Raw genomic sequence first — 26,324 nt, forward strand, 5'->3', positions numbered from 1 at the left:
GAAGAATATAGGCCAATCCCTAGGCATCTGGCTTAACCAACTGTGTAAATCATATATAAATTTCTTTGGCTATTGTAATTACATGCTTTCTTTTTCTTTAATGTTTATTTTCAGAGAGAGCATGTGCATTCACATGAGTGGGGGAGGGCATCTCACATACTATGAGATCATGACCTGAGCTAAAATCAAGAGTCCAACACTTAAACAACTGAGCCACCCAGGTGCCCCACGTTTTGTTTTTTAATAAACACACAAGTAACACTTGGATAACAGAAGTTGAAAGTTAAAAGATATCATACAAATCCTTATCAGAAAAGTATTGAAAATATAAACTTTAAGGATCACAAAAATTAATCTGCCAGCAAATTAAATTGCCTAACTACAGGGGTGCCTGAGTGGCTCAGTTGGTTAAGGTCCCACTTCAGCTCAGGTCATGATCTTGCGATCCAGGAGTTCGAGCCCCACATTGGGCTCTGTGCTAACAGCTCAGAGCCTGGAGCCTGCTTCAGATTCTGTGTCCCCCCCCCCCCCCCGCCCTCTGCCCTTCTCCCACTCACACTCTGTCTCTGTCTCAAAAATAAACATTAAAAACATTTAAAAAATGAAATAAATTGCCTAACTACAAATTACCTAACAGGATATACATAAATTTGAATTTCTAAATTAAGTACAATTAACAAAATATACTTTATTAATAATACTTTCAAATAAGCTAGTCTGAATGAAGGTTTTTGTATGTTTCCCACAAGTATTGCTACCCACATGGTCTTTCCCTCTTGCTCTACAACATTTATAGGTGACCTGGCTGGCTCAGTAGGTGGAGCAGGCTACTCTTGACCTCAGGGATCGAGCCCTACACTGGGTGTAGAGATTACTTTAAAATCTTTAAAAAACAAATAAAACTGGGGCACCTGGGTAGCTCAGTTGGTTAAGTGTCTAACTGTTGATTTTGGCACAGGTCCTGATGTCGTGGTTTGTGGGATTGAGCCCCGAGTCGGATTCTTCACTGACAGTATGGTATATGCTTGAGATTCTCTCTCCCTTTATGCCCTTCCTGCACACACATGCACACTCTCTAAATAAATATTTTTAAAAATTAATAAAATTAAATTTAAATTAAAATAAAAGAAAACATTTACTTAGAAGTTGTTATACAGATTCTTGTTATTCAGGATTCTTTCCAAATGTTTAAAACCTCAAATTGCTAGGGACATTCTTTTTTTAAAAAAACACCCACTTAGTGCCAAGAGAACCCACTAATTATACCTCAAAGGGATCTGTTCTCTTTTTACCTTACCCTTCCACAAGTACTTTTAAATAAAGTAGAAACTAAATAAATGAGAAACAGAAGGTCGATCAAGTCCTATTATCCTTAAAATTTTAACTCCTGAGCGCAAAAGCTTTCTTAAGCCTATTTAGGTAAACACAGACTCTTAGATAGGATCCCAATTTTCTCCAGTCGTATTTGGCTCTAAATCCCTGTAAATGGATACAAATGACTTAAAGCTTAAAGATAAGCAAATCTAGCCCACAACACAGCCTCCAAAAATGTAATTTTAAAAGTTCTGTTGTATGCAAAAAAGTGAAATTCTACAAATGCCTATATATTCACACACTCAATGCATTAAGATTACTTAATATTCCTATATATTCATCCATTCAATGCCTCAGTATTTTGAGAAGCTATTTTATTTCATTGAGTCCCCCTCCAGAGTAAAGATTCAAAGAAATAAGCACTATTTTTCAGTGACATAGATGGTCATTTGAAAATAGGCCATCTGGGGGCAGCTGGGTGGCTCAGTCGGTTGAGCTTCCAACTTCGGCTCAGGTTATGAGTTCGAGCCCCACGTGGGCTCTGTGCTGACAGCTCAGAGCCTGGAACCTGATTCAGATTCTGTGTCTCCCTCTCTCTTTGCTCCTCCCCTGCCCTCACTCTGTCTCTCAAAATAAATAAACATTAAAAAAAAAAAAAAGTTAAAGAAAATAGACCATCTGTCAGTCTCATCTCTTTTTCAGTATGTAAGCTGAAAGAAGTTTTTTTAAGCTATAAAAAGTTTTTTTTAAAAAGGAGAGAAATATTCAGGAAAGAAATACTTGTTTTTTAGAAAAGTGATTACTTTTGCTTCTTGGTTCTTCAGCTACAAACAGACATGACAAAAGAACTAACACAACTATAAAAAATTATTTGTATTCAAATGTATTTTCAAGATTTCAAGATCTGACATAGGCACAAAGGAAAGAAAGAAATTAAAACAAGTATAAACAAGTCAGTTATGGACTGACCTCAACTTAAAATATGTTAAAAAATATTTTAGTAGTACTTTTAAAATGATGGAAGTAAATTTCTTCAACTCTTCTCAATCATCTCGAAATATCCGTGAGCTAAACTCCTACATTAAGGCAAAATCTCATTTTAAATACTAATTTAATTGATGAATCATTTCATTTAAAATTGCTAATCCAGGGAAAGAGTTTTTGTAAAAAACGTTTTATTGCTACAAAGGGAAACATGGTCACAAAAAGCCTTTAAGCGTATCTTAACGCAAATTACTATTCAATGTCCAATGCAGTAAAAAAATACACAGTCAGAGCACAAAATACTTGCCCAATTTATCTCTTCTAGGGTAAGTATTGAAAACATTAATGCACACTTGAATATATACTCCCAACAGCAGCATTTAAGTTCAAATGATTAGAATAGATATACTAACAATACACATCTGTTATCCTTAACACCAATTAAAGTAATAAAAATTAAGCTTAAAAATTATACAAACAATTTATCTAATCTAAGTTGGTAACTATAAAAACTAAACTAAAATAGTCTCACCCTCATTTTATTAAACAAATGCCAAACATTTAGAAATTATATAAAACAAATCTGAATGTGTGGAATGCATGCAACATGGGTGTTAACTCTCATATTTTAAACTATTAAAATTCTTACCCTTTTCCACATTACGAGAGAAATTTAAAGCTTCTTTTAAATCTGACTAATACCCTCTATTTAATTTTCTTCAGGTTGGTCAACAGGGAAGTCAACAGGCTTTTCCTTTGCTGCTTCTTCCTCTACTTCCTCTCCTTCCCCCACTCCTCCCTCCCCCACTGCTTCTCCCTCCCCGGCTGCCTCTCCTTCCCCCACTGCCTCCTGGTCCCCTGCTTCCTCTGTGTCTCCCACTCCCTCCACTCCTCCTCCTTCTCCCACTTCCTCTGCTTCCTCCACTTCTTCTACTTCCTCTACTTCCCCCACTTCCTCCACTTCCTCCTCCTCCTCCTCCTCCTCTTCAATAGGTTCATCAATCTTTTCTTCCTCCTCCTCATCTCCTATTTGTTGATCTTGAGAATGATCTTGAATTTCAAAAGGATTCTCACCCTAAAAACATGAGGAAAAACAGCTTTTAAAATCAGCATATTCATTTTTGTTACCAGTGCAATTTTTATTTGCTGTAACATCAAAAATAAATACAATCTGAAGCTTTTTAATTTACGACAAATCATGACATATTTGTTCAGTACCTATTTCATACCAAAGTGGATAAATTACTGAAGTCATTTATTTATATTCCATAAACTGGAACGCTTAAAGGCCACATTTTCCTAACCTAATTTCTAAAATCATATGCATATGACAAAAGCAAATATGTGGGTTCTGGTAGAAACAGATAGAGATTTATGTCCTACTTAATTACACCAGGATTCAATGTACTTCTGTGGTAGGATCTCTGAAAACAGGTTAAGAGTGGAAAAGCTTCAGGGCGTCTGGGTGGCTCAGTCGCTTAAGCGTCTGACTTCGGCTCAGGTCATGATCTCACAGTTCATGGGTTCGAGCCCCCACGTCAGGCTCTGTGCTGACAGCTCAGAGCCTGGAACCTGCTTCGGATTCTGTGTCTCCCTCTCTCTCTGCCCCTCCCCTGCTCATGCTCTCTCTCTGTATCAAAAATAAGTAAACATTCAAAAAAATTTTTAAAGAAAAAAGTGGAAAAGCTTTGAAACAGTCACTGTAGGAAGCACATTACATCGGTTGGTAATGCGCAAAATTACTGTGAACTGCAGCGAAAATCTGGCAAACACAGCAATGGTACAATTCCATGATACTTGCAGTGAGACAGTCTAACCACAGAAGGCATAGTGCTGGGAATTGGTAAGTGGTGGAAGAATGAGTGAGGACTTTTGGAATGGCAGCACTGCATTGTTGGAAGGACTGACCATGAGTCTCCAGGCAAGGGGGTGAAGGTAGAAACAGTTGAAGAAATGTGATAAATTGATGAACTGATTATATCTTCATAGGACAAAGATTTAAAAAGATATTGTCAGACTGAGAGCACTTAAAAGTTGAAACAGTTTTTAAGACATGACCAGAGCTGACCGTGGGCAGAGGATGTTCTGGGGAATAACATCAGGGAACACAGCAGACAGGAAAGCTGAACAAAGGGATACCATTGAGTAACGCGACACCAGTGCTTCTTGAATTTTAATATGTTTCTGAATCAACTGGGATCTTGCTCAAATGCAACTCTCCATTTCTAATGAACTCCCAGGAAATACCAATACTGCTGGTCCATGGATCACATTCATAGTAAAAAATTCTAGAAGAGTTCTCCTTAGTTTAGGTACTTTCTACATAATATGCACATGTGGTAAGCTAAGGAAGCCTACTGCTGTCTAGCTCAACCAGTTAACAGAAGCTGGGGAGATAAAAGTTTCTCTAATTTGGAAGTGAAATACAGGGAGCACCTGGGTGACTGAGTCAGTTAAGCGTCTGATTCTTGGTTTCGGCTCAGGTCATGATCTCACAGTTCGTGGATTTGAGCCCCATTATCAGGCTCCACAGCTGGCAACTCGGAGCCTGCTTGGGATGCTCCCTCTCTGCCCCTCCCCCACTCACACCAGCTCTCTCTCTCTCTCAAAATAAAATAAACTTAAGGTCCACAGTAACTACACATGTTAAGACATATCCCTCAAGTCCTCCTTTGTTTAAAAATCAAGAATAAAGCTAACATTATGATCTGCTATCAGACTCCTGAATCTCTCTCAAATGATCCACGGTGAGAAAGAAATGAGAGAGGAATGACTTATTGTTCCCTCTCCCAACAAATCCCAACAATTAGGAAAAACAATGTTTTTACCTATATGCAAGATATTAAGTAAAAGGCTTCCTAATGTTGCACTATATTTAAATATCAGTTACTATGTCACCATTTGATTATAAAGATACTACAATGTAACCTAAAAAGGTTTTGCCCTAAAGTCTTACCTTAACGAAACGTTCATATCGCGCCTTCACTATTGGATTATTTAAAATGCTTGTAGCAGTCAAGACACTCTCTCTTTTTATTTGTTCTTTATAAGCCTATGAAAAATAGAACACAGTGAGGTACCTGAAAACCATGCCATGAAAATATTTCTATAATTAAAACAACATTGTATGCTCAAATTGCTACATTTAAATTATTTCTCTCCTGGCAAATTAAGCTATAAAGCAACAACTACTGTGACCACAATCTAAACCATCCATGATTAACATAATGAAGATTCAATAAGCCAATCAGACTCATTCACTCAGTTACTACATATGACACATCTAGGTCTACTAAACAGTTGCTCTCCTTTCTACTATACATGCACTTTCCCCCACCCTAACTATTCTAACTACTAATTTTCATGCTATCAAAAGAGAAAGAACAATTTTTCATACTGCTAGAATAGTCTTCCTCTGGGCTGTAGTTAGTCTAAGACTGTATTATACAAAGGAGGACAGGTTAATATGAAATGTCTAGTTGCCAGGGCGCCTGGGTGGCTCAGTCAGTTAAGCATCCGACTTCAGCTCAGGTCATGCATGATCTTGTGTTCCATGAGTTCAAGCCCCGCGTCGGGCTCTGAAGCTGACACTTCAGAGCCTGGAGCCTGCTTCAGATTCTGTGTCTTCCTCCCTCTCTGCCCCTCCCCCACTCATGCTCTGTCTCTGTCTCTCAAAAATGAATAAATGTTAAAAAAAAAAAAAATGTCTGGGGGCGCCTGGGTGGCTCAGTCGGTTAAGCGGCCGACTTCGGCTCAGGTCTTGATCTCGTGGTTCGTGAGTTCAAGCCCCGCGTCAGGCTCTGTGCTGACAGCTCAGAGCCTGGAGCCTGTTTTAGATTCTGTGTCTCCCTCTCTCTGACCCTCCCCTGTTCATGCTCTGTCTCTCCCTGTCTCAAAAATAAATAAAACGTTAAAAAAAAAAAATGTCTAGTTGCCAAAAAAGTGTCAAAGGAATGCCAAAAGAGAAGAGAAAGGACGAAGATTTTTAAAAGATTATATGTGCTCAAAGTGACTAACCAAGTCGAAGTTAAATGAAAATCACATCAATATGAATTTAAGACTCAGGTGTGCTCTATTTAAAACTTAAGCCTTTAATATTTGAATTTTTAAGTTTGCTTCTCAAACAAGCTAGTTTCTCACAATATAAACATTTGAAATAAACTGGACTAAATAAAACCAACCAATTTAGAAGCAGAAATATGCCAATTAAAAAGAAAACAGTACATTTTTCCTAGAATATTTTAGTAAATTCTACTCAAAAATGTAACAATAGATAGTAACTGGTAATGCTAGTTTTTTTTTTATTTTTCCCAGCCATCAGAAAAATGTAGGTTATGATTAAATCTTTCCGTTTTGTTCTAAAACACACTCTCTCTCTCATAAAACTGTTTTGAACCAACTTAAAAAAGTGTTAATGAAAAAAACAGTTCAATAGCTATGATTTCCTGAATGCTTACACTATGTGTCAGGCACTATTTTAAGTGTCTTTTCTATTGTAACTAACTTAATCTTTAAACAGTCATGCAAGAGTAGAATGATTATCTATCCCCATTTTACAAGTAAGGAAACTTGGACAAAGAAAAGCTAATTTACTTGCTTAACACATCATGTACTGGACCAGGATTCAACCCAGGACTTCTTGCTCCAGAGCCCAATCTTAACCACCATGCTTAACTTAACTACTAGGCTACACTGCCTCTCTAGTTATCTTTACAGTTTTTCACACATAAGATTAATAGGACTGTATGTAAGCAGGTAGGTGTGAAACAACAGCCTTAAAGGACAATAAAGGATTAATGAACACTTCAATGACTTCATCAAGACAGGTCAAAACTTACCTGCTTCCCTTTGATATGATCAGGAGATTTTAAGTGCTGCTGCACTGAACTATGCAAAGCAGGGATATACACACTGCATGCACTGCAGTGAACAGTCTCCACTTTCATCATGTGATCATCTGCAGTAACACCTACAAAAGAAAGCCAGTTATTAATAAGTAATGATTCATATATTCTTATTTTTGACAAAATGAGTTTTTATTATTTCGTTTCTATGGTTATTCATACCCCCTTCTTCCAAAAAGAAGATCAAGATATGTAGGTTATGTTGAGTTTTTCTACTACGTTTCATAAATCTGCATATATAGATTAAAACTATGGATAACAGATTAAAATTATAAAGTAGAATTACATTATATTTCCTTGCATATTCTACAATCCTGCTCTGAGTCCCAGGGGTCTGTCCCCCAAATATATAATATAAAAGAAGACAAATGTTGATTTTTGTACTAAAAAAAAGAATTTCCATAATAATGAATATGGGTAGGCAAGGATAGGGAAAAAGAGGTCAAAATTGGGATTCACAAAAAACAAAATATATGTTGGACCTTGAAAACTGTGATCAAGATTTATTACAAGTGAAGTTATAATGTACACAAGGGAAAGGTGAGAGAAAATGGCACTTTGTGGGAGTCCCAAGTAATTCAATACAGCCGGGGCACTGAGAATAAAGAAGGGACAAAAGAGACAAAAAGAGCAGGGCCTATATCATGGAGAACTTTGGATGCCAGGCATAGGAATTTGAAGTTTATCCTATAGAGGATGGAGACCCAGTTAAACTTCTTGAAGTACTACAATCAGGTAGTAGACTTAAGAGATAAGACTGAAAGTAAGGGCACTAGTTAGGAAAATAATATAACTGCCAAGAGAACGATAAAGACTTGAACAGATGCAATATTCAAAGAGGTAAAGAAGCAGACTTGGAAGATATTTAAAAGACAGAACCAATAAGATACAATGTTATAGATATAATAAAAGTAAAATTACTTAGGACTAACTTTATACTTGTGGCTTAGATGGTGGGGCTACCTTCCAAGGAAAATGAAAGACCAGTCTTCTGAGTTTTTGTTTTCTTAATGGGGTGGAATAAGCCCAAAGAGCACACAAAATTTTTTTGATACATTCCTTTTGTAAGACTGCTGAAGAGAAAGGCCAATAAGCATCTCAATGTTCAAGAGAAGAGTTCAGAAGATAGATCTGTGTTAGAGACAGAAGTATGTAAGTAATCAACACAGAGGAGATAGTTTAAGCTCTGAGATTAGATGAATCATAAGGAAGGAATATAAAAAGAGAAGATCATGGAACTGAAAACAGAATACTGGGAAATATCAACTTCTAAAAGCTTCACAGAGAGGGGCACCTGGGTGCCTCAGTTGGTTGAGCATCTGATTTTTGATTTCAGCTCAGTTCATGATCTCAGTTCAAGCCAAGACAGACTCGGTGTGAAAAGCACAGAGCCTGCTGGGGATTCTCTCTTCGCCCCTCCGCTGCTTGCTCTCTCTCTCTCTCAAAAATAAATAAATTCTTAAAAAAATAATAAAAATAAAATAGAATAGAATAAAATAAAATAAAATAAAATAAAATAAAATAAAATAAAATAAAATAAAAACACAATAAGAAAAAGAATAAAGAACCTCAGGACAGTGAGATACCACAGAAACCAGGGGTGGAAACAGATTCACAAAAAATAGTGGAAAATGTTAGAGAAGTAAAATAATGATTCAGAAGAACCTACTGAATCACCCTACTGGTATCGGGAATCTCTGTCACAGCAGTTTTGGTAGACCACTGGTAACATAAAGTGGTCTACTGTGGCGAAGTAGTAATGGGTAGTGAAGACACAGATCAGTATGGACTATGTTTTAAAGAAGAATGGTTGTTTAATAGGAAAGCAAGTTTTAGGGGAACTAGTATCTGTTTTTCTTTTCTTTTTTAAAGATGGAGATTTTGGGGGGCACCTGGGTGGCTCAGTCAGTTGAGCGTCTGACTTCAGCTCAGATCATGATCTTGCAGTTGATGAGCCTTGTGTCTGGCTCAGTGCTGACAGCTGGGAGCCTGGAGCCTGCTTCGGACTCTGTGTGTGTCTCTCTCTACCCCACCCCCACTCGTGCTCTGTCTCTGTCTCAAAAATAAAATAAAATATATTTTTTTAAAAGATGTAGTTTTTTTTTTTTTTCTTTTTTAAAGATGAAAGCATAGGCTTCAGGGACAGAATCACGAGGAATAAAAAGACAGAAAAACAGAAGAGTTCACTATTTGAGCAAAAGTCCTTAAGGAGATGAGAAGTGAGAAGACAGAATGTAAGAATTCACTTCCACCTAGAGGAAAAGCTGATTTTTCTTGTAAAACTGAAGTGAGAAACATAATGGTAGGTAGTGATAAATTTGTAAACATGAGAAGAGGAAAAGGAGGTCACCTCTGATGACCTACTCACGGCTACCACATATGACTCGATCACACTAGTGGGCAGCATCTACACTGAAATAGATTATGGTAAGTAAAATATATGTGTTAATTTCTGATACACTTTGTTTAAATACTTACCTTCCATAACATCTTTTTCAATTATTTTAACTACTTCTGTTTGATTATTTGTCTGCTGTTTACGAATAGATGTTTTCTTGAATTTGTTCACCATACATTCCTATAAAACAAAATAGGAAGAAACACAAAAAGTTTTCACTGAGCTTAGCATCAAACTCAGCCTATGGAAGATAACATCTGTTATATAAGAAGTAATATCTGTCCTCAAGGAGTTTATAGTTCAGTTGAAAAAGACTATCATTAAATACAAATACAAATAAATTACTGGGATACTTACAAAAAATATTCACTTTCAAAGTGTATTTTAGGCATAAAGAACAAGAGAAATCAAACAGAGCTGGAAGAGTTAAGAGAGATCTTCTAAGGGCATGTGGTACATTAAAGTCCGAAATGACAGGAACCAGTTAAGGAATGAAATGAACAGAAAGAAATTTCTGTAAAGGTACACAATTCTGCATGGATGGGGAAGAATGAATGATCACTGTATTTCTAACCTCCTAACAATTCCATGTCTTTTGCCCAAAGTAACTATATGTACAATCAGCAGTCCAGCTCTAGCCTCTTCCTTAAACATCCCTGGCCTCAACTATCCTCACCTTTTCCAAACCCCCCTGCCTACACCCTCAATCCTGGCCCTCCGATTTAACTGTGTCATCTGTGTATAAATGAGTGTGTTCTTTCCAATTACTGTGAGTTCACTAAGGGTGGTATCTGTGTCTTCAGTCCTTGCATAACACCTTTTGTTAAATAGTCAAGAAAAACTGTTGAACTAGTGACCACACACTGATAATAGAAAGGACACTAAACAGACATCAGCTCTCTAGCTCTGAATTCAGACTGCCACTTAACTGGAAGAGTCACTACACTGCTCTGAGCATGATCTTTCATGATAAAAAAGAACAGTGATGACGCTCAAATGAAATAATGAATGAAAGTACCCAGCACAACGCTAGGTACACAGCAGACTCTCAACTTATGATAGCTGATTCTGCATCAATAATCAGGTGTTAAAGGAATTCTTTTTCCTGACACCTCTGCCATAAACTACTGTAAAAACATAAAATATTCTCTCAAATTACAAATCTAAAATCTTTACAGAGGAATTCACATCTAGTTTTTAAAAAAAAAAACTCTCTAAGTGACTCTTAAAAACTGAGAACTGAGGGTTGATGGGGTGGGAAGGAGGGTAGGGTAGGTGATGGGCATTGAAGAGGGCATCTTTTGGGATGAGCACTGGGTGTTGTTTGGAAACCAATTTGACAATAAATTTCATATATTAAAAAAAACTCTCTAAGTAAGTAGTCAATTAAATTTTTAGAAACTTGGAAGAGAGGTGGGAAACTGAAAAACTAAGAAATTAAAATACAAATAAAGTGCCTCTTGATTTAAAAACAGCTACTTACATGCAAAAACTCCATAACTACTTTATCAAATTTGGTTTGTTTCTGAATATGATCCAATGTTTCCTGGTGTGAAGAACTTTCCAGATGTAGCTCAATATCTTTTTCTTCAAACGTTCGGAATTTACAAAACGAACATGTGAATGCCATTCTATAAAGAAAAAAAAGTTTTCCTTAAATATTGCCTTATTTACTGAGAGTTCATAAGACCATGCCAATAAAACTAATTTTACCAAAATATATGATTTCCTTTATACCATCTTATGGTTGATCTAAATTTAGCTGAAGTCAGAAAAAACAGTATTTCTTTAAATATTTGGCCAACACTGCTATTATATACCACTTTGCAAATAATGCAATCAGTGGATCTATTTAATCTAGTCCTAAGCTATCCACTTCAAGTTTAGAATTATAAAGCCAAAGCAAACTTCCAAAAATACCAAGTTCTGAAGTTCCACTACTTATCTTTATACTCTGTTCCACTCTCAAGCTTGCAGTCCACCGAGGTAATAACCAACAAAGCCAGGTGAACATCAGACAACCATAATTCACTCCTTTGGAGCTGTTGGGTGACCAAAAACCCTACCTTCTAAGGACCACTTCAGGATGAGTGACAAGACTAGATAAATTTAGAAGCTCAGAAGCCACTCCAATATGAATTTCCCTCTTTTCTCCTATAAAGTGTTCCTATCTTATGTATTCTTTTTATTTCCTTTTCATTGAATTATAACAATAGTTTCTTCATTGGTTTGTCTCTAGTCTCCATTTTCCAATTAATTCTTTTTTTTCTTAATGTTTATTTTTGAGAGAGAGAGAGCGAGTGCACACAAAAGCCAGGGAGGGGCAGACAGACGGAGACACAGAATCTGAAGCAAGCTCCAGGCTCTGAACTGTCAGCACAGAGCCCAATGCGGGGCTCAAACTCACCGACCGTGAGATCATGACCTGAGCTGAAGTCAGATGCTTAACCAACTGAGCCACCCAGGTGCCCCTGTAATTAATTCCTTATATCACTATTATATTAATTTTCCTAGTTAAAACTTTGGGATCTGGAGCCTACTGCTGGGTTTATATCAGAGCCCCCTTGTGAGACACTGGGCAAATTACTTGACTTCTCTGGATCACAGTTTTCTTATCTTAATGCAATGAGAACCCTTATAGAAGTATCATTGAGGATGGAAAAAAAAAAAAAGTATATAAAGCCCTTAGAACAGTTCCCGCCACACAGTAATAATTCAATTAATTAGTCACTTTCTAAAAGAGACAACAGCACTTTACTGGCTTCACTGACTTAAGCATCATAAAACAAAGTCAAAACACTTTTAGCTGCCCTTAAAAAAAGTTTTTAATCTCTCCTATATCTTGTTGGCTTTACCCACTGAATACTTTTATTTTTTTTTAAGTTATTTATTTTGAGAGAGAGCGAGAACACAAGCGAGCACAAGAAAGGAAGGGCAGAGAGAGAGGGAAGGAAAATCCCAAGCAGGCTCCACACTGTCAACACAGAGCCTAAAGTGGGACTCAATCTCACAAACCGTGAGATCATGACCTGAGCCAAAATCAAGAGTCAGATATTTAACCAACTGAGCCACCCAGGTGCCCCCCTACTAAATATTTATAAAGAAAATTTTTTTAAGGTTTATTTACCTTTGAGAGAGATGGAGAGACAGAGGGGCAGACAAAGAGGGACACACAGAATCCGAAGCAGACTCCAGGCTCTGAGCTGCCAGCACAGAGACCGATGCGGGGCTCCAACTCACAAACCAAGAGATCACAACCTAAGCCGAGGTTGGACACTCAACCAACTGGGCCACCCAGGCGCCCCATCCCCCTACTGAATGCTTTTAACAGTATCTGGCACACAGTATGTCTTCATTAAATGTTCAAATTAAATCACACTTGCCAACCCCCACCAGAGCCCTGTTCAATCTACACAGCTTTCCATATCCAGAATATGAATGAAAGGTCCCTGTTTCCTTGCTGTAACCTCGAGCCATGCCCTCTACCAGGGCTGCCTAACAGCTCCTACCATTTATTTTATTTATCCTACCGTTCCCAAGTCAGTTCAAATACTGCCTCCATCCATTTCCCTGATTTTCCTGCACTCCTACTGAGAAGTCACCTCCTGTAAGATCACTTTGTACTTCCCTTCTGGCACTCTTCCCTTTATACTATTGTTTGTTTATAGCTCTCACACCCCTGTCCCCTCCCCCCGGCTCCCTCTACTCTATTATACTGAAAGCATTCAAATATCCAAAAAGAATGTATCGCAAGAATAGTTATTTATTGGGGCGCCTGGGTGGCGCAGTCGGTTAAGCGTCCGACTTCAGCCAGGTCACAATCTCGCGGTCCGTGGGTTCGAGCCCCGCGTCGGGCTCTGGGCGGATGGCTCGGAGCCTGGAGCCTGTTTCTGATTCTGTGTCTCCCTCTCTCTCTGCCCCTCCCCCGTTCATGCTCTGTCTCTCTCTGTCCCCAAAATAAATAAACGTTGAAAAAAAAAAATTTAAAAAAAAAAAGAATATTTATTGTCAGTCTCTTACCTTCCTAACTCAAAGCAAAACTGCTCTGATAAATTATAATAATTTTAGACTATTGTATTCTTATTCTAAAATGACAACTTAATTGAACTGACATACTTTACCTTATATGAGATTTATATTTACAGCTAAATGAAAGTTCAGTTCTTTCATTTTCTCCAATTCACACATGTATATTAACACAGATATATCATATCCAAAGCTTTAGTTTTTTTAAACTTTTTTTAATGTTTATTTTTGACAGAGAGAGGGAGCACATGCGCGTGTGCGCGTGTGCGCATGTGCAGCGGAGGGTCAGAAAGAAGGGAAACAGAGGATCTGAGGCGGGCTGTGCACTGACAGCACAGAAGCCTAATTAATGTGGGGCTCAAACCCACAGCGAGATCAAGACCTGAGCCAAGGTCAGACATTTAACCAACTGAGGCACCCAGGCGCCCCCAAAGCTATAATTTTTAAAGGGGAAAGTATTCAGGGGTAAATAGCAAAATTAATCTCATAATGTAAAATCAGCTTCAGATTCCTATACACTTGAAACAAAGAGTTCATTTCACTGTTTTCACTAATCCCGTCACCCGTCAAAAGAAGGAATTCTATCCACAGTGGCAGGGATACTGTCAAGGAACAAAACTACCTGCCTCTTAACACTAGAACTTCTTTTCATGGGTTAATTCTTAAGAAGCTTAATCCTATTGTTTCTCAGGTGGCAACAAATTAGGAGTAACATATCAGAAAGAGCACAGGAAAAGGTTATTAAAGCTGGACAGAGATTACAGAAGTACAGCTTAAACAAAAGGGGTTTGAACTGCACAGGTGCCTTATACACAGATTTTTTATAGTATAGTTCTGTAAATGTATTTTCTCTTCGTTAGGAAAACCAAGTGGCTCGGTTGGTTAGGCGTCTTGACTCTTGATTCTGGCTCAGGTCATGATCTCACAGTTCTTGAGCTCCAGCCCCAGGTCTGGCTCTACACTGACAGCACAGAGACTGCTTGGGATTCTCTCTCTCTCTCTCTCTCTCTCTCTCTCTCTCTCTGCCCCTTCCCCGCTCACGTGTGCTCTCTCTCTCTCAAAATAAATAAACTTTAAAATATATATATTTTTTCTTTTCCCTAGCTTACTTTATTATAAGAATACAGTATATAATACAAATAACATACAGAATATGTTTATCAACTGTTTAAGTTCTCAGTAAGGCTTCCAGTCATCAGGTGGCTATAAGAAGTGTTGGAGGAATCCAAAGTTACAGATTTGTAACTCTGGAGAATTAGCACCCTGAACCCCCATGTGGTTTATGGGCCAAATGCAATACCTATCTCACTAAAATCAAAGACAGTCTAAGCAAACAAAAAAATCTGGGAATTCAGATGCAACTGAATTTTCTTTTACCACATTTTACATAAATAAAATCAATGTATATGTTAAAACCAAATAGTAACAAAGAATATCCTGTTTAATATGAAAGAAAACGGACAACGTAAACATATCTCCATGGAAAGGTCTGCAGATGCTGCTCTTAAAATATTATTTTCTGAACTAAGATAAAGTTTTAGACATATAGAAAATTCACTTACATGTAATATTTCATTCCCCTCATGCTACACAAATTAACTTTTCAAGAGCAAAACTATGTTCTAAGCAAAACATACACTGAATTTACTTTTTAAATTTTATAATCTTTATTTTCCTAGCATAAGCAGCAATTTCAGAGAAAGATGATGAAAGAAGTATCAAATACTGTCCTTTTGAGAAATTTTCTTAGACGTTTTCATGCACAACTTTACACGTTATATATATTTTTTTTCTATTTTGCCTGCATTTTCTCCATGTTACTACAGGCTTTATAGCCTTCATTTTCTTTTTTTTTTAATTTTTTTAATTTTTTTTTTCAACGTTTATTTATTTTTGGGACAGAGAGAGACAGAGCATGAACGGGGGAGGGGCAGAGAGAGAGGGAGACACAGAAATGGAAACAGGCTCCAGGCTCTGAGCCATCAGCCCAGAGCCTGACGCGGGGCTTGAACTCCCAGACCGCGAGATCGTGACCTGGCTGAAGTCGGATGCTTAACCGACTGCGCCACCCAGGCGCCCCTTATAGCCTTCATTTTCAACAATGGCCTAAGACCCCATAGAGGGATGTGTCAAAATTTACACATACTTGACTACTCTCTGTCACTGATACTTGTTTCATGTCTGGAGCTATTATAAATAATGCTGTAAAGGGCAGCTTTTTAGATTAAACTCTTCTACTTTTACATTATCTTCCTGGAGAGATCATGGACTATAAAAAAATTCAAGACATTTTTAAGGACTGTTAAACTGCTTCCCAGTAGTTAAAACCATATTATTTGGTTACCAGCAATTATAAGTGTATGCTTTGATTGTATCCATGTTAGTAAATCAATGTTTCTTTTCTCCTAATAAAATGCCATGCTATTATTTAAATTCCCAGTTTATCTTACAATGAGTTTCAGCGTTTCCCCTAAAACTATGAACTAGCTATTGTTCCTTCACCCAATCATATATTAGGCATCTTGTTTTTACTTTTTAAAAAATACTGGTTGGGTGATATTTACCTTAGATATTAATCATTCTTGTGTTTATAATATTTTCCAAGTCTGTCTGTTTTCAAGGCGTAAAGTTTTATTGAAACTAATGTGGTCATTATTTCCTTTGTAATTTAATCTACCACTTTTAAGCCTAGAAAAAAGACTTCCGCAGCAATTAAAATATTCTATTTTATTTTCCTGTTATTTTCCATTTTGTAGGTTCTTTAATCCAATGGATTCATCTTCACTGGTGTAAGAAGAGGATCTAAACTATTTTTCTTATTGTTCAGTTGTTCAAGCAACCCCCCCCCCCTTTTAAGCAATTCTCCTTTTGTTTGCAACATTTGTATTATATACTATATTCTTACATATAACACATGTATTTAGAGGTTAATAATCCTATTATACTAATAGCCTTTTTTTAGTGCCACATATTTTTAACTATTACAGCTTTCAAATGTTTCGATTATCTAGAAAAGCTAGTACCTACTCATCTACTCTTCTTTTACAGAATCTTCTTTGGAATCAAGATTGATGACACTTGTTACATTTCTACTATTTAGTTTTTCTATCCAAGAATATCAGTATGTCTCCATGTAGTCAAATCTCAAGACTTTGTGGTTTTCTTCATGTCATGACACGTATTTCTTTTTTAAGAATACTGTATTTCTAGGTATTTTTTATTTTCAAATTACCATTAGGGATGGAACTCTTTTTTCTTATTTTTCTCAGTGTGACTGCACATAAATACCAAGAATTAAAAATATTCCTATATATCTTTGATCAAGCCTTTTCATTTGACCCCATGAATTTTCTCACATTCCAACTGATGTATTTGCATTTCCTAGGAAACTGTTTTTTAATAAGACCAATTTTCAGACTCTACTAAGCACAAACCTGTATCCATCTCCATATTTCTCACTGTTTTTTTCTCTTCTGCGCCTTTGTTTTTCTCGCCGAGCCTCAATACGTCGCTTTTCTTCTTCTTCATTTTTAGGATCAGTTTTTGCTAGGATATCAACAAGAGTCAAAATTAAATATCATTTTTCCATCCTCCCTTTTCAGTTCCCACTTCATAAAGCATTAAACATGCAAGGTATATTTGGTGATCACAATCTAAATTGAACTCACCAGAAAAATCAGTTTGAGATTAACCAGTATTTCTTAAACTTCATTCATTTGAATATCATTACCATGGCTTCAGTGTTTTTTTTTTAAATTTTTTTAATGTTTATTTTTGAGAGAGAGAGAGAAACAGAGACAGAGACAGAGACAGAGCCGAAGCTGGGAGGGGCAGAGAGAGAAAGATGAAGACACAGAATCTGAAGCAGGTTCCAGGCTCTGAGCTGTCAGCACAGAGCCCAACGTGGGGCTTGAACCCAAGAGCCATTAGACCATGACCTGAGCCGAAGTCGGACGCTTAACCGACTGAGCCACCCAGGCACCCCTATGGCTTCAGTGCTTTTAAATAAGTTTCTCATGTTCATGACAAACTGCATAGTAATTACAACTGTAGAAATTAGATCCTTTGAATCACCTAGTGTAGTCACTAATCACTCATACACATCAAAATTACCCAGAGACACTTTTTAAAAATGCACATGCCCTGGTCTACCCCTCTTCCCTAAATCCTTATTTAGGATGGAGTCAGATCATCTGTATGTTTTAAAAGGCTTCTCATATGATTTTGATTCAAAGTTTTGCTTTGGATATTACATTTATTTTTGGAAGGTACTGTTGAGGATGTAGTATTATCATATTACACAGAATCCCCTTTATGAGGACAAAGGGAAGAAATTTTTCATGGTTTTTGGTACCAGGAAAAGGTGTATTTCTTCTGGAAATTTAATTTGCTTTTAATCTGGTGGACTGACAATTAGAGACAGTCACATTTTCCATCTGTACATTGTTAAAAAATTGAGAGGCAAACTGAAAATGAAATTAAGAAAACCATTTCATTCATATTAGCATCAACAAAACTAAATAGGAACAAATTTAACAAAGGAAATGTAAAACTTACACAGTACTTAAAAACTACAAAACAGGGGTCCCCGGCTGACTCAGTTGGAAGAACATGAGACTCTTGATCTCAGAGTTGTGAGTTTGAGCCCCATGTTGTGTGTAGAGATTATATAAATAAGAAGATAGGTAGGTAGACATATAGGATGAATTTACAAAAAAAAAAACAACACCACAAAACATTGTTGAAAAGAGGTTAAAGAAGATGGAAATAAATGGTTCAGAGATTAGAAGACTTAACGTTGTTAAGATGGTTGTACTCCCCAAACTGATCTACAGATTTAATGCAATCCCTCAGAATTCTAACTGATTTCATTACAAACATTGACAAGTTGATTCTAAAGCTCATAAGGAAGGGATCTAAAGTAGTGACAACAATCCTAAAAAGAAAAACAAAATAGAAAGACTCACCCTTCATGATTTCCAAACTTACTACAAAGCTACGATAATCAAGATACTGTGTTACTGGCACAAGGACAGACCTATAGATTAGCAGAACAGAATTGGGAGTCCAGAAATAAACTCATAAAACTTTGGTCAACTGGTTTTTAGCAAGGATGCCAAAATTATTCTGTTGGGAGAGAACAGTCTTTGCAACAAATGGTGCTGGGCAACTGGACAGCCACATGCAAATGCTAAAATACAAGACCCAAATGCAAGAACTATAGCTAGAAAACTCTTCCAAGAAAACATAGGAGTATATCTTTATGACTTTGGAATTTGGCAAGGAATTCTTAGATATACACCCAAAAGAACTGGGCAGCCAAAGAAAAATAGATAAATTAGACTTTATCAAAATTAAAAGCTTTTGTGCTTCCACACCCCTCCTCCCCCAACCTTTCTTTTAATGGAGGAAAGATGAAGAATATGGCAGATCTTACTCTAGACTCTCAATGTCTTCTATAACTTACCTGGACCTAATATTCAGCAAAATAGTGACTGTTGAGAATGAATTTGGGAAAATACAAAGACAGAATTAGATGGTCAGAGTTTAGATTGTCTAAGCAGAATTAGGGACTTAGAAACTATTTCTGGTCTTCCAGAGAACACACATTCCTAGTTATTCAGTATTTTTATCTTAAGGACATGTCTATGTCTAGTTCTTTTTCTCTTAAGTAAATAATGCACTGCACCATCAGCGCAGAGCCTGACGCAGGGCTTGAACTCACAAACCATGAGATCATGACCTGAACCGAAATTAAGAGATGCTTAACCAACTGAGCCACACAGGTGCCCCACATAATATTTATTATTTGAATTTGCTTTTGTTGTCACATGTACAATAAAACAAGGTGTTATTCTGTCATTGAAACTTTTTGAAATTAAATTGTATACTATTTTACCTTGTAAATTTTTACTTTTGATGTGTCATGTCTGTGATTTATATTGTTTATATCTGTCACTGAAGTTGGCATTTCCTGATTTTAAACTTTTATAGAAATATTTTGAAGTAGCTTTGGCAGTTTGACCTCTTGTTTCTAAAGTGCTTTCAGGGGCGACTGGGTGGCTCAGTCGGTTAAGCGTCCGACTTCAGCTCAGGTCACGATCTCACGGTCTGTGAGTTCGAGCCCCGCGTCGGGCTCTGGGCTGATGGCTCAGAGCCTGGAGCCTGTTTCCATTTCTGTGTCTCCCTCTCTCTCTGCCCCTCCCCCGTTCATGCTCTGTCTCTCCCTGTCTCAAAAATAAATAAACGTTAAAAAAAAATTAAAAAAAAAAATAATAAAGTGCTTTCAAAGAGATCATTTTTAATAAATACTAGTTAAGGGGCATCTGGGTGGCTCAGTCAAATGAGCATCTGACCCTTGGTTTTGGCCCAGGGCATGGTCCCAGGGTCGTGGGATCAAGCCGCACATCAGGCTCTGAGCTGAGCATGGAGCCTGCTTGGGGTATTCATTTTTTCTTTCCTTTCTTTTTCCTTCCTTCTTCCTATCTATCGATATTTTTTCCCTCTCTCTCTCTCTGCCTCGCCCTCCCTCTCCCATTGCCCCTCTCCCCCACACACATGCTCTCTCTCACAAGAAAACAACAAAAACTAGGTGAGTAAATGAGCTAAATCCTTTTTTCAACATTGCATATATTATAATTTTCTTAAAGCAAAAGTTTATTAAAATTCATCATCAATGATCAAAACAAACAGAATTAAATCAGAGTACCTACCATAGCCTGACAGTATTTAATTTTATCCTTTTTGTTCTTATTGTCTAAGTTTTAAATTTGTGTTTCATGTAAAGGTTGACTGGGTTTTTTTGTTTTGTTTTTTTTTTTGAAATATGAAATTTATTGTCAAATTGGTTTGCAAACAACACCCAGTGATCATCCCAACAGGTGCCCTCCTCAATGCCCATCACCCACTTTCCCCTCCCTCCCACTCCCCCATCAATAAAGGTTGAATGTTTAAGTCTGTGTTTTTATCTCTATAAGTAAGATAGAGATGGCTAGAATATATAAAGAATATTTTCAACTCAATAAAAAGACAAATAGCCCAACTAATAAGTGAGCAGAATATCTAAACGTGCATTTTTCCAAGAAAGGTATATGAAGAGCCAATAAGCACGAGAAAAAAATGCCCACCCATTACTTATTAGGGAAATGTAAATCAAGACCACAATGAGATACCATTGCATACTACCTGGATGGTTTGAATCAAATAGATAACAAGCCATAGCAAGGATATAGAAAAATCAGAACTCTCATCTACTGCTAGTGGGAATGTAAAATGGTGCAGATGCTTTGGAAAACAGGTAGTTCCTCAAATGATTATACTATATGATCCAGCACTTCTCCTAGATATATATCTAAGAGAAATGAAAACATATGCTCACACAAAAACTTATACACAGATGTTTACAGCACTATTCATAGTCCCCAAAAGGTAGATACAACCCAAATACCCATCAGTGAATGAATAAAGAAAATTTGATTTGTTCATACAGTGGAATATTTCCAGCCATAAAATGGAACGAAGTACTAATACCTGCTGTAACTTGAATGAACCCTGAAAAGATTATGCTAAGTGAAAGAAGCCCATTACAGAAGTCCACATTTTATACAATTTTTTTTTTTCATATGTAAGTTTAGAATACAGGTATCTACAAAGATAGAAAGTAAGTTAGTAGTTGCTCTGGTCTGTGGGGTTTGTTGGGGGTAATGCCTAAAGGGTACCAGGTCTCTGAGAGGAGATGAAAATGTTCGCAAATAGATTAGTGATATTTGCATGTATCTGTGAATACACTAAAAACCAATGATTGGAACACTTTAAATGGATGAATTATAAGGTGTGTGAATTATATCTCAATAAAGCTTTTTTTATTAAAAAAAAAGTTCAGAGTCAAATTACTGTTACTTATCTATGCTGTTTTATTTTATTTTTTAACTTTGTAACATATCTCTACACAAAATCAAGTACACTTGACTAAACTAGATGACAGTCAAGGATGTACCTAAATAAAAGCTAACAAAAGGTCTTCTTCAGACTTCTTTATGAAAACACATAATAGCAAAATAATATATACCAAATATTTTGTCTATTTTTACATGTACACTGAATTACTTTTTGTTTTTTTATATTTATTTTTGCCTTGATGACTGAGAAGTGTTGAGTCTTTCCAAGTAAGGTGAAGTGTAAGTCTTTCTATTTTGTTTCACTTTTTTAGGACTGTTTTCACTATTTTAGATCCCTTGCAACTCCTTATGAGCTTTAGAATCAACTTGTCAATTTTTGCAAAGAAGTCAGGTGGAATTCTAACAGGGATTGTGCTAATAAATCTGTAGATCAGTTTGGGGAATATAACCATCTCAACATTAAATCTTATGATCTTTGAACCATTTATTTAGTTTTTCCATTTATTTAGATCTTCTTAAACTTCTTTCAACAATGTTTTGTAGGTTTTGAATACTGTTTTAAGTTTTATACTACTTTTGCTAAATTTACCTGAGTATTTAGTCTTCTTGATGCTAATATGAATGAAATGGTTTTCTTCATTTCATTTTCAGATTGGCTCTCAATTTTTTAACAATGTACAGATGGAAAATGTGACTGTCTCTAAGAGTCGTCAGTCCACAAAATTAAAAGCAAATTAAATTTCCAGAAGAAACACACCTTTTCCTGGTACCAAGAACCATGAAAAATTTCTTCCCTTTGTCCTCATAAAGGGGATTCTGTATAATGTGAGAATACTACATCCTCAGCAGTACCTTCCAACAACAAATATAACACCCAAGACAAAACTTTGAATCAAAATCATGTGAGAAGCCTTTTAACACATATAGATGATCTGACTCCATCCTAAATAAGGACTCAGGGAAGAGGGGTGGACCAGGGCATGTGCATTTTTAAAAAGTGTCTCTGGGTAATTTTGATGTGTATGAGTGATTAGTGACTACACTAGGTGATTCAATGGATCTAATTTCTACAGTTGAAACTACTATGCAGTTTGTCATATGAACATGAAAAAATTATCTAAAGCATTAAATTTTTTAAAAACTAGAAGTACCATAAGCCATAGCAATTATGTTTTCTCACTTACTGGGTGATTTGCTGAGGCTCATCTTCTCCACAGGCTTTGCTAGCTTGGGTTTCTTGATAAAGGTTCCACCAGGCTTATTAAATGGTTGCATCATTTTTCTCTTTATTCCTCTTGCAGCAGCAACTGTCACATTGGTGGGTTTGTTTTGATAGTCAACAACAATTCCAGGTCTATGAATGCTTCCAAAATCACTCATATGCTGCAAATTTGTGAAATCAAGAAATATTAGCATAATATCTAAAGATAAAGTATGAATTCACACAAATTTTACCTGTTATCTATCTAATAATTTTCACCTGAAAATTACCCAGAACTGAACTAAATTTTACATGTCCGCTCTGAATAAACACATGGAAAACCTTTGTAAATTATTACATGAACTCAAATCCAGTGAATTAGTATTTTTATTTCCAATAAAACAAATATGGATATTTCCTACCTATTTTTTTAATTTTTACAATTCAAAATTGAGATCATAAACAGCAAATGTGCCTGTCAGAATATTACCACTTGTACAACTCTCTGACAACTCCTCTTCAGAGTTCCTAATTGATGTTTTCCCATGAAAAGACCTAAAAAGACATCTTTATTTCACTAAAACCTGGCTTAAAACTAAGATGCATAAAGAAGACCATATATGAAGTTTGAAGTAAAAAAGATCCAGAAATCATTTAGGATTTCTCCCTGTTGAAAAAGGGAATGAGAAGGCGAGATGGAACATTAGTATGAAATAGGAGAGTTAAAGCATAACCATGCATCAACTTCCAGGACACACTTCAGATAAAGAATTACATCTGACGTTCCATTCACATTCTTACCTAGAGAAACATATTCTGACCCAGAAGCCCAAGAAGCAAAAGTTTACAGACGAAGAGTCATGCAACCAAACGACTCTTGTGTCCCTTTCTCTTCTCTTATCGTTAACAAAATCCACTACACCAAGAGGCTACATGTCCATAGAAATTTATTCTGCTAACCTTACTTTTAGAAGATAAAGACTGAGGAGTAATCTGAAGAGAAGGATCCAATGGGAATTGTACAAGTGAAGATTAAAAAAGAAAAGTCCTGTTGGTTCATCTACTTCATTAACAGGAGGAAAGAAAGAAAAGTCCATTCAGACTAGAATGGTGAACACAAAGTACAGGAATACCTGTTTTTCTATTGTGAAAACAAAATTGATATTTGAAGTCTCATTAAGAAAAAAATCATTTGCCTAAAGTAATATACAGCATGAAAAATGTTAAGTGTTTTCCAAATTTTCAAACTGGAATCGATTTTCAATTTCAAAACCCAAAGCCTACTAACCCCAACAATTTTCAATTAACCTATAGTCATTAATTATGGTGGAAGAGCAACGTATCAGTTGCTTACATTTATATATATGCTTAGGAATCCCTATCTAACCTAGTAAACTTGAATAGTTTAGTGTTTCCAGGTAACTTATAGAGTCACATTAGAAATATCTTCATTAATTATCCATTAAAGGTGCAATGCATTTTACATCAGTAAAGGGTAACTGTTATCAATGCAAAATTTCTACACAAAAAGGACAAACTACACTGATGTACCAAAAGCCAATGAAGAGACAAAAACATGTGCCCTACTACATTTTTTATCAGAAGTACTTTCCTCTGCAAAGAGAATATTAAGAGTAACTGACTTAATTAAACCATTTCTTACATTAAGGCAAAAATACAATATCTTTCATATGACCAAACTATATAACTCCACAATCTACATACACTTACTAGTAAAATTTCATGTCAGTCAAGTTACCTAAGAACATAAGTCATTCTCTTTATACTATGTCCTGAAATAAAACACTTGAAGACTGGTATAATTACTCATGTAAGCAATAATTTACAAAAGATTACTTCCTAGGAAGGAGCCAGAGACATATCTGTACAAGTAGGAGCTTATTTCTCAATAGTAAAAACTAGTGACACAAGGGAAAACGAAACACCCAGCAACAGGACATATTGCAAGAGAGTAAGTTAGTAATTATATTGACCACAAATCATTCTACAACCTATTAAACATATCAACTTCTTCACCATGTAAACATAGCTAAGCTACCCTCATCTATTATTACCGACTTTTAGTCCCTTGTGTTATATGTGAAATATGGAGCTCTGAAGAAATTCTATGTGCTAGAGTTAGCAGCAAAGTATAAACATTTTATCATACATTGCACCTTTAACCTACTCAAAAACTCCAAAGGGTTGGTTACCTTTTACAATAATCCAAGAACTGTCCCACCAGCAAAACTGCTAGTGTTTTACAAGGAAAAATGCAACTCCTTTTAACCCCTTTTAGACCAAAACCTAATATCCTCACCTTTTTAATAAAGGGAGATTTGGCAAAACTATGAACAATCATCTCACACTGCCACTTGTTTTCTGAAGTGCTGGAAAAACTTTTACAGGCAACCTAAAAATTATGCTTATGATTCAGCTTTGCTTCAAAATACACTGGGATGAACAGTGTTTATTCTAGTGGAAAACCGTGGTCTTGAAAGGGTTTAAAAGAGTGACTAGTGAAAAGAATCTGAAAAGATTCTGTTGTACTTACTCCTCGGCCTCGGCCTCTGCCTGTTGATGGTCCTCCAAAAGCATCATAGTTTCTGCTTCCAAACGTACTTTCAGGATAAGCAGGCGTTCCTCTCCCCCGAGAGCCTACAGGTGCAGGCTTCATATGGGGTGAAGAAAAACTGCTGTAGGAAGAGTAATTCTCTCTTCCTCTGTCCTCCATAAACCCAGGCCTCAATTTTGAACGGGAGTAAGGTGCTTCCCAGCTAGACCCGCCCTGGTTTCTACCTCCGAAAGAGTCAAGGCTATTCCGGTAGGAGCTCTCAAATCGACCACCATAACTACCTCCGAAGCGGCTTTGTTCGGGTTCATTAAAACCATAGCCAGATCTGTACAGATCTCGCCCACCCAGAGAAGACCTGGAGTCGTAAGACTCATAAGGTCCAAACCTGGAAAAGTTGCACAGTGAGGGAAAAAACAAAAGTAAGCTTACTAATGTTAGACAATTCAAAAGACAAATTATCAGATGACATTTATCAACTAAAATTCATTTATACCATACTGGTTTGCACAGTTCTACTTTTATTCACACCCTGATTAGGGCTGGGCAGTTCAACATGAGACCAGATAGAAAGCTATCTGAGTCAGTTTTTAAATATGAATTGAGTTAAGTAAACCTTAGCTTAAAAATCTGCTTTGTGGCAGCTTTTCTATTTTATTAAAAAGATTTGTCTGTCAGTATTTAAGCCCAGCCCTAGTCTTGGAAAAAGTCATTTGCTAAAAGTTCACAAACTACTCAAAATTTCTTTGAATCCATCCCTAGTACTGGAAAATACCAAATATTTACAATATTTTGGCTTTCAATAGGGACATAAATTGAAGACTATACCAATATAGGCTATTTGTGACACAGAAGAGATCCTTTTTGCACCCCTAATAATCTATGTAACAAAACTGCTTGTGTCTGTAGCAGTCAAAATTTGGAGAATTATCTCTGCTTACAAAATTTGATATCCTGCCCAACTTTGGGTAAGGTCAATAATCAATCCTCAGTCACTTTCTACTTGTAGACTAGCAAATCTAACAAA

At 36.5% G+C, this 26,324-nt stretch overlaps 1 protein-coding gene across 4 annotated transcripts in view; it reads right to left on the bottom strand.

Annotated features, from left to right (window-relative positions):
• Positions 1-2,472: 2,472 nt before the first annotated feature.
• The window catches only part of ZNF326 (zinc finger protein 326), a 36,784-nt gene continuing 12,932 nt past the window's right edge, over positions 2,473-26,324 (bottom strand). For 2 of the 4 annotated variants that reach the window (XM_047083630.1, XM_047083631.1), the window contains 7 exons: positions 22,709-22,907; positions 17,061-17,172; positions 11,084-11,231; positions 9,681-9,780; positions 7,137-7,267; positions 5,255-5,350; positions 2,473-3,373 (listed from right to left, as the gene is read on the bottom strand). In XM_047083630.1, the coding sequence (XP_046939586.1) occupies positions 3,008-3,373; positions 5,255-5,350; positions 7,137-7,267; positions 9,681-9,780; positions 11,084-11,231; positions 17,061-17,172; positions 22,709-22,904 (1,149 nt within the window). In that variant the 5' untranslated portion in view covers positions 22,905-22,907 and the 3' untranslated portion in view covers positions 2,473-3,007. Of the gene's footprint in view, positions 3,374-5,254; positions 5,351-7,136; positions 7,268-9,680; positions 9,781-11,083; positions 11,232-17,060; positions 17,173-22,708; positions 22,908-25,279; positions 25,686-26,324 lie in introns of all 4 variants that reach the window. The other 2 variants (XM_047083628.1, XM_047083629.1) reach the window with 2 other exon arrangements.

This window comes from Lynx rufus, unplaced genomic scaffold (assembly GCF_022079265.1).
Source record: "Lynx rufus isolate CCGP_SWC_20201006 ecotype Redwood Valley unplaced genomic scaffold, mLynRuf1.p SCAF_2, whole genome shotgun sequence".
NCBI lineage: Eukaryota > Metazoa > Chordata > Mammalia > Carnivora > Felidae > Lynx > Lynx rufus.